This window comes from Podarcis filfolensis (assembly GCF_964270895.1).
Source record: "Podarcis filfolensis genome assembly, chromosome: 8".
Classification (NCBI taxonomy): domain Eukaryota; kingdom Metazoa; phylum Chordata; class Lepidosauria; order Squamata; family Lacertidae; genus Podarcis; species Podarcis filfolensis.
The window spans coordinates 16,521,953-16,537,065 of NC_139611.1; the positions used below are offsets into that span (position 1 = coordinate 16,521,953).

The window sequence follows — 15,113 nt, forward strand, 5'->3', positions numbered from 1 at the left end:
TGGAATGGATGACCCACAGGATCCTTTCCAACCCCACGATTCTATTCTCCTCCTCCAGCGTGTGTGAAATCACGGTTTCTCCTACCATTCCCCTCTCCCCGGCTTAGCCTGCTCCTTCGGCCTCTGCCTTTCCTCCCCCCTCCACCACTCCGCACGATGGTATCTCCTCCCCCTCCGCCTCGCCACCCTCCTTTCCCCTCCCAGTTGGTTCCTTCCCCCGCTCCGTCGCCTGGCAACCGGTGCGGGAGGGAGCGGCGAAAGGGAGCGGAGCGGGCCGCCATCTTAGTTCGCAAGCCAGCGGAGCCAGCGCCGGGCTGAGGAGGAGGAGGAGAAGACGCGGCGGCCGGGCTGGGCTGAGAGGAACGGCTGACTCTCCTCCCTTCCCTTTTATTTTCCGCCCCCGGACACCCCCCTCACCCTTTTTATTTATTACTACCGTTGCTATTATTTATTAATGTGTCGTAATTAGTATCGCTAATACCCACCCCCTCCGTTTCCTTTAGCCCCCTTTTTTTTGCCCTCCCCCTCAACGGGGGGTCGGTCGGGGGGCGCCGGGGAGGAGAAGGAGGAGGAGGCGAGGCGGAGAAGCGCCTTCCCGGCCTAGCAGAGATGCTGCCCTCCCGGCTGGCGCCCGCCTGCCTCCTCCTGGCTGCGCTGCTCTGCGGACGGGTCCGCGCTGCCCGAGGTGAGCCAGGAGGCGGAGGGGAGGGTGGGGGAGGAAAACAGCAATTAATATTGTGTGTGTGTGTGTGTGTGTGATGAATTTAAAAAAAAAAAAAAGGTTGGGGTGTCCAGGTCTCCAGCCACCCCACCCCACCCCGTTAGTGCCATAGGAGGATAACGCCTTAGCGTTGCACTTAACTGATAGCACCTTAGGCACGGTGCTGCACTTGCCTTGCCAAGGAGACCTTCGTAACAGTGCTTGCGTTTTCCCTTTTTATTGCAGCAATGTCTATCCATATGCATATGTAGATAGACGCGTATGTGTGTTTGGGCGCGCGTTTTCTGTATACGGATAGATACAGGTATGCGTGCTTTTATGCACGCATGTATATGTGCATATAAAGATTTGCGTTGCCCTAATATACATAGCAGTGACGTTGCAATAATGATGATGATGAATAACGTAGCATTGGTATGGAAAGGATCAATAAGGACGACGAAGGTGATGCTGCTGCTTCGTTTGTTGTGCCTGCGCTGCGATTGCATTGCTCTTTAGAACCTACTGTGGGTCACTTACCGCGCTGTGCAATATCGTGATTTGTTGGCTTGTTTGTTTGATTGGTGGTGGTGGTTTATTCATGTGTTGTGTTTTGCTGTATTTGCGTTAGGAGAACCGCCTTGAAACAGTACTGGGCCCCTTTTTTTGCACATGCGATATTGTAATTATTTGTTAGCCTCTTTCTGTATTCCTAATGGGAAGATGTCTGCTTAACTGTGTTGGGATGCTTATTGCAGCACACAATATGATAACAGCGGGTGGCATTTCCCATTAGTCTGACTTGGAGTAGACCCGTTGAAGTTAGTGAACATGGGCAATTTAGGTTCATTAATTTCAGTGGGTCTCCTAAGAGTGTACCCAGTGTGAATATCACCCAGTGTTTTTATTTATTAGATCTTGCTACATTTGTATTAGGAGATATTTTTTAAGGGTCCTTTTCTGTAAAGTGCAGTTGTCTGACAGTGCATAGTATAAATATTGCATGATTTGATAATGTTATATATTTTTATTATTGTAGTATGCTTTCATAGGTGTGTATGCGTTTAAGATGGATATTCATCCGAAGCCCCATGGAAGTTAGTGCAATGTACTTCTGAGTGGATATGTATAGGATTAGGTGTGTAATATATAATATCTGATGTAATACTGTATGTATGAATACAATGGGTGTGTGTGTGTGTGTGTGTGTGTATGTATATGTATGAATATACAAGTTAATATTGCAGCCATTAATATAAGGATATTTTAATATTGCTTTGTTTAGTAGTGATATAGACAGCATTGCATATTCATACTTTTATATGTAATCTTCCACAGCCGTTTAATAATAGAAATATATTAATAAAATGAATAATTTATAAAGTATATATTTAAAGTACTTAGGTTCCACTCTTCAGCCAGAAAACTATTAATACCTAATAGAGTATAGTGCTTAATATTGCATTGTTTGATAATGCAATATTTTATCCTTGTACTCATATTGTCCATTATAATACAGTGCATCATTAATAGTCCCTGATTAACAAGGATATTATAACATTCCATTATTTAATAAATGATGTAACCCTACTGCACTACATCCCTCCTTATATTAAGAATATAGCATTGTTGTTTTATAATACACCTAATACTCTCTTTTCCATATATGCACTCACTTTCTTGTATTTTTTTGGGGGGGGTGTGGATTTGATTCCCTTTCCACTTCATCCCATCTTCCCCACCTCATAGCAACACCTCCTCCCCTCTAAGCAGAATACCTCCCCTCTTTTTAACATAGTACTTAATAGGAAACACCAACATGCCATTAGCAATCTTTCCACCCCAATATTTGTCTATTTCACTCCTTTAAGCACACATAGATACACAAACTTCCTAAACCCACAACTACCTTTTTCATACAGACACTTGCCTGTTTCTTTTACTCTTCCCCTTTCTAAAGCACTCTCTCAGACCCCCAAACCAGCACCTTCCTACGCACAGGATACTTACCTTATACTGCCCACCCCACTTCAGGGACACCTGTAAGTATGGCTTGGCGAACATGCATTTGTCAGCCTGTCCTTTTGAAGCTGTTTCCTGTAGCTTTCCTCTTAGGGGGCCTGTACTTCTGCATCTCTGCCCCCCCCCAATGTTTGCCTCCCCACTGTGCTTATTAATTATTAGTATTCTGTCCACCACCACCACCCCACGCTCTTACATCCAAATGTACTTTCTGGACCACCATTGGCCTTTCCACATTCTGTATAAAAGCTATTCTCTGCCTCCTCTATTCCTCCTTCCTCTCCCCTGGTTTTAAACCATATCAGAAAGGCACATGTGTTTGAAGGATCCAGACTCCGGACCCTGCCAAAGGAATTGTTTCCCTCCATATATCTGACTTTGGAGGTGTGGAGTCCTTCATGCAAGGGCATCTTTTGATAAGAGGTGGGGGGCTTAGGAAGATCGCTCCTCCTACCTTTTCACTCTTTTAAGAGGATACATCTTTCTAGTGTGTGGGGGCACTATTTCCCCCCTCAGGAAAGGGGATGATGGATAGCCTTCCTCCCTCTGTAGTTTTACAATTTAATCGCCTGTGCCCATGAATCTGTCTCTGAGGTTAAGTCCATCTATCACTCTTTTCTCCAGTGATGCCTCTTTTATACCACCCTATGCCGTCGTCCCCCCTGCATTCCTGTATGTTGAGCTCCTTTCCCCTATAGGGATTTAACAAGGCTTAATCACGTCCCCAAATCATATGCTCTGTGTATCTGGATCAGAGTGCAAATGGGGAAGGAAATAGCAGTGTCCTTGGTGGTGATGGGCTTCTTATCCCTTCAAGTCTATACGGTGCTGTATGGAACAGATGGAGGAAGCTTGTGTATCGGTTCTAGAAGGTGACAGAAAGGTGCCCCCTATATATGCTGTCCTACAGGGTCGGGGAGAATGTTTACACAGCGCCTGCAGTGCCCCCTCCCTCTTGCTTTGTTTTGCTTTGGTATAATCCCCTCCCTCCTTTTTCCGGCAGTGAGGAAAAAATTCCATAGGGCAACCTGATCATGTTGGAGATGGAAAGAAAACCTGCTTACTCCCCAGATAGAGAGACTGCCAGTGTTTTTATCTGGCGGGCGATTCTGGCTGCCCAGGCTGTGTCCTCCGCTGCCCACTTTGGCTCATAATCTGGGTTAGCAGGGAGGAATGGAATGTGGGGGGTATAATGGCACTGCTTGTGAGTGGGGGGAGGGAGTCCGCAGCAGCTCTCTGCCGGCACACACTTTCTTTGTTTTTGTCATGCAAATCATTTCTCTCACACTCCGCAAATTATTTCCCAACTAGACTTCTGTTTGTCCCTTTGATGATAAGAGACAGCGTTGTTGCTTGTGGCAAGGCAAGGTTAAACTGGACCAATCTGATGAGATTAACAATGGTGTAAATACTGTCTGTCTCTAGGCTTGCAAAAAGCTCTTTCTCTGTTGAGAGTATGATTTCCCCCCCACCCCATTCCAAGCAGCGATGGTATTTTAGATGGTGGAATTGGTTTTTTGATCGTCAGCTGTGAATAGATGCAGAGAATTGGACACCGTACTGAATCTTTGGGAACCTTAAACCGCTGCAATTTTATCGAGAGTGCTTTATGTCATTTAAAGCAAACACAATCCCTTCTCACACCTCTCTAGCTGTTTAACCTTTTGCAGCTCTTGTGTTATCGCTGGGCCTTGAGCTGGGAAGTAAGGACGCATTGCAGATTGTGTTTTTGGGGTTGCAAATGTTTCTTTCCCTAAATGTGGAGCCGGAGCTCCCCCCAATCATATTGTGAGATGGCTTAATTGCTGTTTAAAACATGTGCCGTTTAAAATGTTTTTATAGACATCCATTTCACGAAGTCCTACTCAGAGTAGACCCATTGAAGTTTAACTTAGTCATGTTTAAATTTCAATGGGTCTACACTGAGTAGGACCAACATGGGACACAACCCATTTGACTTCAAACTGATTTATTTTTAAGGTGGTACAGGTGATGTTGGGGTATTTTGCTGATAAAAACTGAACCTTTCAATCATCTGTGGAAATGTTTAGTTTTCATCCCAATGGATTCACAACTGTGCTTGTCTCTTAAATTTCATTCACTGTAGCTATTTCCAGAGGGTTGGTGTGTTGCAACGTAACACAACACAGTAAAGTCTTCCGACATCTTGAAGACATAACATGTTTATTACCATGCATGTTTTCTATTGGATCAGTGGACTCCAGTCCACAAAAGTTTATGGCACAATAAACATGTTGGTCTTTATGGTGCTTCCTGTTCTTCATATCTAAGAACATAGGAAGCTGACTAATACTGAACAAGACCACTGGTCCATCTAGCTCAGTATCCTCTATTCCAGGCTTCCTCAAACTCGGCCCTCCAGATGTTTTTGAGACTACAATTCCCATCATCTCTGACCACTGATCCTTTTAGCTAGGGATCATGGGAATTGTAGGCCAAAAACATCTGGAGGGCCAGGTTTGAGGAAGCCTGCTCTATTCTGACTGGCAACAGCTTTTCACAGTTTCAGACAAGGACACATTTCCAGCCCCCCCTGAAGTTGCTGCAGATTGAACCTGATACATTCTGCATGCAAAGATATTGCTGCACTACTGAATTATGCCTCCTTCCTTAAAAAGCAAGATTTCAGTCCCCATATTTTTGAATTAAAGGGCTTATTTTAAATAGGAACCCAAGAAGCTGCCTAATACTGAGTCAGCTCATCGTCCTTCTAGCGCAGTATTGTCTACTCTGCACTGACTGGCAGCAGCTCTCTCCAGTGTTTTTGGACAAGGGGAGTTTCCCGGTCCTGTCTGTAGATGCCATTGAGGAGCGAACCTGGGACAGATGAGAAATGACCTTAGGTTGAGCATCTTATGCCAGAAGGACACACTCTAATAATGTGATATGCACATGATCATGATCACTCATACCGTGTTAATTTGGAATAACATGGACAAGTAAACAGCCACTGGAAATCACCAACAGTTTCCTACTGATAACTAGGTGGGAAAGCTTTAGTAAGGGAGTGGGGAAGTTTAGCACTGCCCCATTGCATATTGATTTATGCCATGGGTTGCCAACACAGCGCTCATGGGTGCCAAGGCCTTCCTTGGCACCCATGGGCTCCTGTCCTCTCATACCTCCCCTCTCTGAAATTAAACTTGAAAGAAGTGTTCCATAGTAGCCAGTGGAAAGCTGTATCAAGCCTATTTTTTGGGCTAGTAAGGGTTTATTGTGGACTAGTAAACTTCTTGGATTTATTTGCAACTCTGGGACAACTGCTGTCCCCTTGGTATATTCTTAAAACAATTTTACAGCTCAGTTCTATGCAAGTTTTCACCCCTAGCAATATGCTCAGACAAATATGTAAAGATGAATGTCCTGTGATTTGCTATTAGTGTTGTATTCTGTATAGGAGAGTTGATTGAGATGAACAGTGTGTCACAAATGACTAGCAATAGGTATATGTGGGCAACTGTGCTAGGATTGTGTGATCTTTTTGCCTGCCTTATTGCTCATCTGTAGATAATGTACCTTGAAGCTACATTGTCCTATATCTGGCTTTTTCTTGCTTGTTTGTTCAAATTTCCAAAAATGTGATTTGGGAGTTATTTAGCTGTTAAAATGTAAATGTTTCTTTTCCTATGGCTGATTTTATATATACTTGAAATAGAGCACAGTTGCTGAGTTTTTATAGCCTGACTTTAAATGTGGCCAGATGGCAGTTGCCTTTCTCAATTGGCTGTGCTATTTACTGCAAACCCGGAAGTGATGGAAGCACTATTGCTGCAAAGAGATTCAAGGCTGTGCAAGGATTTTCTTTGGTGACAGTCTCTGGTTTCCCATTTAGCATAGTGTGGTTTATCACTGTTTTCATATGGCTGCCATCATCTGGAAAGGCTCTAATATTTCAGAAGGATATTTTGGAAGGGCTGTAGCTCAGTGGTAGAGCAGAAGATCCCACATTCAATCCTTGGCATCTCCCAAGTTGCGCAGGGAGAGAACACTGCCTGAAACCCTGGAGAGCCACTGCCTGTCAGTGTAGGCGATACTGAGCCAGATGGACCAAGGCTGTGACTCGGTAGAAGGCAGCTATCTATGCTTTTCCTAGATATCTTGTTTTGGAGGTTTACTTGGCTTATTTAAAGCCAAACAGATTAATTCATATTCTTGTATGAACGCAGGCCTTTGTTTCTATGGTCAGAGGCAATGATGCTTCTGAATACCAGTTTCTGGAAACCACAAGAGGGGAGAGGGCTCTTGTGTTCAGGTCCTGCTTGCGGGTTTCCAAAAGGGCATCTTATTGGCCTCTGTAAGAACAGGCTGATGAATTAGATGGGCCCTTGGCCTGATCCGGCAGTGGTATCCACATATATTTATAGCTATGTCCAGGATGCTATGGAGAGCTGGAGGCTTGGAAATGTGTGTGTTGCTTTTCAATCCTAGGAACTAACTTACACAGAACTAGCAAAGAGTTCATGGCTTCCAATCCGACAAGGAGGGGTTTTTATATTACTTTTCTTTTTTACATTTTATATCAGCCTTCACTAACTTGGTGCCCTCCAGATGTTTTAGACTACCAGCCAGAGGCTGATGAATTGTCACCCAAAATATCTGGAGAGCACCAAGTTGGAGGAGGGCTGTACATCTACCTGAGAGCTTCCATTTTCAGAATCAGTAACACTTTCCCCTGTCTGTTGCATTGTTGAAGAATGTTGCGAAGCTGCTGGATCTAAATTACTGGCAGGGCCCTTCGTGCTTTTAAAATGGACAACGCTTCTCACTGTTAGCTGCTTTGTGGTGATGAAAGCAGCTCTACTCAGGTTTGCTTCTTTTTGTTTCTGCTCTTTCAGTCCTCCATTTGTTAGCACAGCATGAATACGGTAGGAGAATGCTTTTGTTTGGCCTGGGAAACTTCTTTCAAACTGCATGTTAAAGGGGACAATCTGGAGGGATATATATGCACAGAAATCTGTCCCTATGAGACATACAATAAAGCCAAAGCTACCTTTTGCATAGCCCGATGCAAAAATAATGTTTTCAACTCACTTGTTTCATATGGGGGTAGGCAAAATGAAGGAGACAACACTCCTCAAGCAATCACTGCCTGATTGCCTGGCAGGGACTCTTTATTTGCTATGGGTGACTAAGCGAACAGGTCTTGGATTATTTCCATGGCTGTTGTTACGGAAAAATTCCGGGTGCGAGTCTGCTCAGCCTCCCGGCTCGTCGGACAAGGTCCGCGGGTCCTAGCGGAAAAAATGAGCTCAGCCGGACACAGGAGCAAGATACGGAGATCCAAAGTTTATTGCGCAACAGGTTCAAGGCGAGATTGAACCCCGAGAAATGGGTGACATGAACTTTTAAAAGTTCCCTCCAAGTCCCAGAATACAGTGCAATAAACGTCATGAATACATTATGGGAAGGTTGGGTTTCACAGCTTACATCATGAATATATTACGGAAAGGTGGGGTTACACACATTAGCATTTCAGGGAAGGGAGGGGGCAGTGTACAGAGTGGGAGATATGCATAGATAAGCACTTCCTGAGTACCGGTGGTGATAGAACAATAGCCCAGATATGCACCGTCTGCCACCTGGCATTGCCCGGAGGAAGGGCTTGGCAGAACGATCTGACAGGATTAGGGTCTTCCTGGGTACGTGACTTGTCGCTTAGGAGATTATGGAGGGAAGTAGGGTATCGTAGAGTCCTGAGGGAGCTGAGTTGATTGACACCAGAACGAAGGAAATCGGTGCTATGGTTGATTTTATAGGAATTTTAGAAGTTTTAGCTTATTTTAAGTTCATTCTCATATTGCTAATCAAAGTCGGAAGTGAATGGATACATTGTTGCAGCTCTTGATACATTCAGGGGTTCAGGAGTTTCGATTCCATTGTCTTCCCAGCAGGGGAGCTGTCAACAACTTGTCAAGAGGTTAAATGAGGCGTGCAAGGCTAGCTGAGCTACTTCTGCACGCGGAATGCACGGTTCTGATTGGCCAAAGCGCGGCCATTATTATAGGCTGCTTCTTCCCATATTAAGGTGTCCGGGTGATCTTGGCGGGTCATGGCGGACAGGGGCTTAGTTATTTCACTGTAACCTGGGATCCAAGCCCTACAGAAGCCAGCCATGCCCAGAAATCCCCGCAATTGTCGTTTAGTTTTTGGAAGGGGAATTTTTGTTACTGCTTCTATCCTGTCAGTGGCTAAGCTTCGGGTGCCCACTCCTAGGATGTGCCCGAGGTACTTCACTTCTTGTCTGCAGTATTGTAGTTTTTTTGGTGAGACCTTATGTCCCTTCCGGGCTAGTTCAGCAAGAAGGTGTTTGGTGTCGGTTTTACATGCTTCCTCACTAGTAGAACAAAGGAGCAGGTCGTCTACATAAAGCAAGAGGGAGGAGCCAGCAGGGAGGTGTACATCCTGCAGATCTTGATGCAGTATGGCTGAGAAGATCGCGGGTGATTCCACATACCCCTGGGGTAACCTAGTCCAGGTTAATTGACTAGGGCCCCATGTGAAGGCGAAGAGGAATTGACTGGCAGGGTCTAGGGGTATGCTAAAGAAGGCAGAGCATAGGTCCGCAGCTGTATACCATTGAGTCTCTGCCGGTATGGCGTTCAAGAGGGAATTTGGGTTGCCCACTACTGGGTGGCGGGGTATGACGAATTGGTTCACCAGTCTGAGGTCTTGGACAAAGCGGTATCGGACTGGGGCTCCTTCTACGGACGGTTTCTTAACTGGGAGTACTGGGGTATTGCATGGGGATGCACAAGGAACCAGGATCCCCTTTTCGAGGAAGTCCTCTATCATGGGTGTTAGTCCTTCGATGGCTTCCTTGGGTAGAGGATATTGTTTTGTGCACGGGAAAGGTAGATCAGTTTTGTAGGTGATTTTTACGGGGATTGCAGATAGTAAGAGGCCTACTGAAGTTGACTCGGTGCCCCATAGAGAAGAGGGTAAGTCGTGCAACTCAGGAGGGAGCTCTGGAGGTTGCCTGTCTGCTTTCTCTTCCGCTATTATTCCCTGGAATGCGGGGATAGATTCCTCGGGCATGTGTAGGTAGATACCCTCTTTGGAACATTTAATTGTCGCATTTAATTTACAAAGTAAGTCCCTTCCGAGGAGGTTTACAGGGCTGCTGGTTAAGAGGAAGGTATGTTCAGCGAGCAGGGGTCCAAGGGTAACTTTAGATGGGCGTGAAAGTGGACAAGTACGGGGTATCCCATCCAGTCCCATAACTTTTCTGGTCTCAGAGCCTGGTTCCAAATGGCTATTCGTTAAGGTGGAATATGTGGCTCCAGTATCTAAGAGGCATTGATAGGGATGGCCGTCAATCTCTATGGTGCAAAACGGGTCTTCTGAGGATAAAGTTAAGATCGGACAGATAGTTTGAGTTTGGTTGGGATCCCCTTTTAATTGTCAATAAGTTTCTCCATCGTCCGGGGGAGGTTGGTTAGGGGGGTGCAAGGGTGGTGCGGTGGCGTTTGTCCAAGGGTGAGTGGGTGGGATTACAGCGGGCATTTGGGTCCTCGGTCCTGGTAGGGGTCTTTGGGTTTGAGCAGGTACACTTGGGGGCGTCGGTTGGTTGAAGGTAGCCGAGGGGTTTGTGTGAGGGGTATAGGTGGTGGGTGTGGGGTTTCCATACCCGTGAGCCATATTAGGATGCGGTGCGCCATAGGCCATATTATTGAGGTAGGGGCAAAACCTTTTTATGTGCCCTTCTTCTTGGCAGTAAAAGCATCCTCCAGTAGTGGGTCCCCACGGTCTATGAGGGTTTGGAGGTCCTCCTCCCCGGACCCCCCTTCCTCGACTGAAACCTCTGCCTCTGGTGGAGTGTGGTTCCATACTAAGGGCTAGAATCTGCTCAGTTTCAGGCTTGGGGTCTTTTCTTTTCCTCTCATCTCGAGAGTTAAAAACAGATTTTGCAATAGAGAGGATTTCACTGACGCTTTTTCCATCGTACCCTATTTGTAGATTCAGGGCCTTTCTAATGTCAGGGCAAGCTTGGTCTTTAAAGAAGCCCTTCACTATGACTTCGTGCTGGGGGTTATCTGGATCAATCCCCCCCCAGGTCTTGATGGCCGATACTAGCCTGGTATAATAGTCGGACGGATGTTCGTTTGTCCCTTGTAATACAGTTTGGACCTTCGTCCAGTTGACCGTACGTTGTCCAGCAGCCTTAATGCCGTCTAGGATCGCTTTCTTGAATAATTTTAAGCACCAAATCCCATTTGTAGTATTATAATCCCAGGCCGGTTCGACGCGCAGGCATTGAGCCGTGAGTGCTTCTACCCCTTCTGGGCGTCCCGTTTGATAATCTGGGAGTTCAATTACTTCTGCCGCTTTGGCTAAAATATCTGCCTTCTCGGCCTCGTTAAAAAGGGCGTTCAGGAGAACATGGACGTCCGGCCAAGTTGGGTTATGGGTTGAAAAAATGGCGCTGACCTGGCGGTGGCATTTGTCCGGGTCATCTCTTAAAGATGGCATTTGATTCGACCAGGTTACCAGGTCTGCCGTGTAGAATGGATGGTGGGTGTATACCATCCGAGGGGGTCCGTCTGGCTGCAAGGGTGGGATCGGCAGGGCCCTTAAGGGCATCTGGGTGACTATGTCCGCGTCTCCTGACGTTCCCGGGGTCTCTTTGGGTTTTTCTGCATGACTGGAGTCTCCTACGGTAACATTCTTTTTATCTCTAGCTCGCAATCTCAGTTTTATGCCCCCCCGTGCCTCTGGTTCTCCTGCTCCTTCATCGCTGTCTGAGTTCTCATCTAAGACGGGTCGAGTATTTCCCCTATAATAGAAGGGGATGAGTGTCTGTTCCATTTGGTCATCTGTAGGATATCCTTCGTACGGGGGGGGTAGAGATTGCCTTCCAGGATTTAAGATTGGCAATTGATAGTTCGTAGCTTCCTTCGGAGTTTGGAATATTCCTCTGACCGTCTCGAAGGCAGCTAGGTATTCTAACTGACGGGGCTTCTCCTCCATCAGATACTTTCTGAGGTATCGCAGGCGGTCTTCATTAAAAGAGCCTCCCTTTGGCCATCGTAACTCAGGTCTCGCGGAGGCAGTGCCTGTAGGCCAAGTTTCTTTACAAAGATCCTCTAACTTCTGTCTCGATAGTACTTTATGCCCGGGAATAGCCTTCCAATAAGAGATGACAACTTCGAGAGGGGAGTCGGGGTCTCTCTGGGATTCGGATGGCTTTCTGGAAGCCTTCCTCCCGGAGTGAGCCCGCTCGTATTTGGAAGCTTGGGTACCCATTTTAGATTCACGCGTGTCTGGGGTAAAGAGAAGAGAGGTTTATTTTAAAAGGGGGGGGCTGGGGTTTATCAGGGAATGGTATACTCAGTCGCTTGGCAACTTCCTAACAGGGTTTCCTTTTTAGAGAGCTCTTTTACCTATTTCCTAAAATTCCTTCCTTTCTCACTTATTTTCTTCCTTCCTTACTTATCTATTTCCTGGGGTTTTCCTTTCCACTCTGCCAAATCCCGCCCAATTCCTTTGAGCTATCCCTCCTGGCAACCTCCTACCTATCGTTACAATCTCAGGAAAAGGGGCCCTACTGGACGCCCGCGCCGTGCGGTGCCAGATCGGGTAGTCCCTTGATAGAGTTTCGGACGGAAAATCCCCCTTGCTTTCGGAAGCGGGCTCACGCACGATACACGTGTTACGTGGCCCGACCGGTGCGGCTGGGATTGTTGATAGAAAGCAAGACCCCTTCCTGCCCCCTCCGTAAGGGCGCTCGGGAAGTTCGGAAGAAGAACTCCAGCCCCTTGCTTTCAACTGAGATGTCCGTTGCGGGGAGTCGGCTGTCTTTCAAGCCGGGTCTCTCCGTCTTACTTTCGGACTCCCAATTGGTGCGGCTGACTGGAGGGTTTGAGAGGCGAAAGAGATAGAGCTCAGAACCCCCCTTTCGGGTCGAGCGGCAGTCCAAGGTCTCTCTCAGCAATTGGACCAAGAGACAGGCGAGAAAGAGCGATAGAGAGGAGGGCAGAGAATTCAGTTGCCAGGAGAATCCACCCCCTTCCCACCAGTGCACTGGGTTTTCCTTTTCCTTATACTCACGTGTCTTCTATGATGATCCCGGGATCGAAGAAGCCGGCTGGATGTCCTTTGCTCCCCGGCTGAACCCTGGGACGTTTGATTACCGCCCGGAGGATGGCCGGGGGTCCAAAAGGTCTTCCCGGGCAAAGTGGCCCAGAGCCGGCTGAAGATTTCGGGGCCCCCGGTCAGCAGCACGGGAGAACCGCCCGCCCCACGTTGGGCGCCAAATGTTACGGAAAAATTCCGGGTGCGAGTCTGCTCAGCCTCCCGGCTCGTCGGACAAGGTCCGCGGGTCCTAGCGGAAAAAATGAGCTCAGCCGGACACAGGAGCAAGATACGGAGATCCAAAGTTTATTGCGCAACAGGTTCAAGGCGAGATTGAACCCCGAGAAATGGGTGACATGAACTTTTAAAAGTTCCCTCCAAGTCCCAGAATACAGTGCAATAAACGTCATGAATACATTATGGGAAGGTTGGGTTTCACAGCTTACATCATGAATATATTACGGAAAGGTGGGGTTACACACATTAGCATTTCAGGGAAGGGAGGGGGCAGTGTACAGAGTGGGAGATATGCATAGATAAGCACTTCCTGAGTACCGGTGGTGATAGAACAATAGCCCAGATATGCACCGTCTGCCACCTGGCATTGCCCGGAGGAAGGGCTTGGCAGAACGATCTGACAGGATTAGGGTCTTCCTGGGTACGTGACTTGTCGCTTAGGAGATTATGGAGGGAAGTAGGGTATCGTAGAGTCCTGAGGGAGCTGAGTTGATTGACACCAGAACGAAGGAAATCGGTGCTATGGTTGATTTTATAGGAATTTTAGAAGTTTTAGCTTATTTTAAGTTCATTCTCATATTGCTAATCAAAGTCGGAAGTGAATGGATACATTGTTGCAGCTCTTGATACATTCAGGGGTTCAGGAGTTTCGATTCCATTGTCTTCCCAGCAGGGGAGCTGTCAACAACTTGTCAAGAGGTTAAATGAGGCGTGCAAGGCTAGCTGAGCTACTTCTGCACGCGGAATGCACGGTTCTGATTGGCCAAAGCGCGGCCATTATAGTCAATGGGAGACGCGTTTTGATACGGTCTACCCACGTTAGAAATGGAGCGAGAGGGAAGCGTAGAAAGATGGTGGGCTTATTTCGCCCGTATAAGGATAGGGAAAGAGAAGTCCCTTATTCACAGGACTAGGGTGCAGGGGTGCAGTGTGGTGCTTGTGCGACGGTATGGGGTCTTGAGGGGCTAGGGAGCCGTCGAGGTCCTTGCCTCGGGTCCATTGGAGCTGGTGGAGGGGCTCAGGAATGGTACCCCCCCCCTTTCCGTATCACTGTGTAATGAGCTTCATTTAATATCTTTGCATTAAATGATTTTTGTCTTTCAGTTACAGACATTGCAATATGAAGCATTATGGCATGTAGAATTGTAGAGTTGGAAGGGACCTTGAGGATCCTATAGTTCAGGGTTTCCCAAACTTTGGAGGGGGGTGTCCTCCAGCTGTTTTTGGACTACAATTCCCATCATCCCTGACCACTGGTCCTGCTAGCTAGAGATGATGGGTGTTGTAGTCAGAAATCAACTGGAGACTCAAGATTGGGAGGGCCTGATCTAGTCCAACCTCCTGCAGTGTAGGAACTTTTTGCCCAATGTGGCTGAGTATCCAATGTTAGTCCTGCTCTGAGTAGTCCAATTGAAATTAGTATACAAAATTTAGATCCATTAATTTCCATGGATCTGCTCCAAATAAACACATAGCTGGATATAATCCCAAGCTTCACCGATAACATTCATACAAAAGCAGAAGAAAGAGGGATCAGAGAGTGGTGCCTGAGATAGGATGCTTACTGGGAAAGAAGAATACATATATCAAAATTACACTACAGGCTCATCTTACTTTCACTGGAAGGAAAATGCAGGCAAGAAAAGGAGGTAAAAAGAAAAATATATCTGAATAGGCTGCATGGGTGTAGCCAAGGGGGGGCAGGTGCCCCTCCAATTAAGTAAATCAATAAAAATACTTAACTGAGATTCTGCCCCCCCCCAGCATAAAGCCTGCACCCCGACATGAATCCTGGCTAAGCCCATGGTAGGCTGATCAAATGTTTCAAGAAAGTGTGTGTGTGTGTGTGTGTTTATTCATTCATGTGTTGGGGGGTGGGGGAGAATTGCATGTCCTCTTTGCACAGGAACCAATTTTATCCATACCGTTCCAATTTTAGAACTTAGGTGTTCAGCTGTGTTTTTCTTTAAACATTAAGTTTTTGAGATGTATTTTTTAGAAGTTTCTTGATGGGGTGGAAGACCAGTTTCAAACTTCAGGTGCTTTAATGGGCAGTACAAAA

The 15,113-nt window shown here is 46.7% G+C and overlaps 1 protein-coding gene across 4 annotated transcripts in view; it reads left to right on the plus strand.

The window, feature by feature from the left end:
• The first annotated feature begins 229 nt into the window (after nucleotides 1–229).
• The window catches only part of CLSTN1 (calsyntenin 1), a 64,633-nt gene continuing 49,749 nt past the window's right edge, over nucleotides 230–15,113 (plus strand). For 2 of the 4 annotated variants that reach the window (XM_083628587.1, XM_083628586.1), the window contains exon 1: nucleotides 253–685. In XM_083628587.1, the coding sequence (XP_083484713.1) occupies nucleotides 610–685 (76 nt within the window). In that variant the 5' untranslated portion in view covers nucleotides 253–609. Of the gene's footprint in view, nucleotides 686–15,113 lie in introns of all 4 variants that reach the window. The other 2 variants (XM_083628588.1, XM_083628585.1) reach the window with 2 other exon arrangements.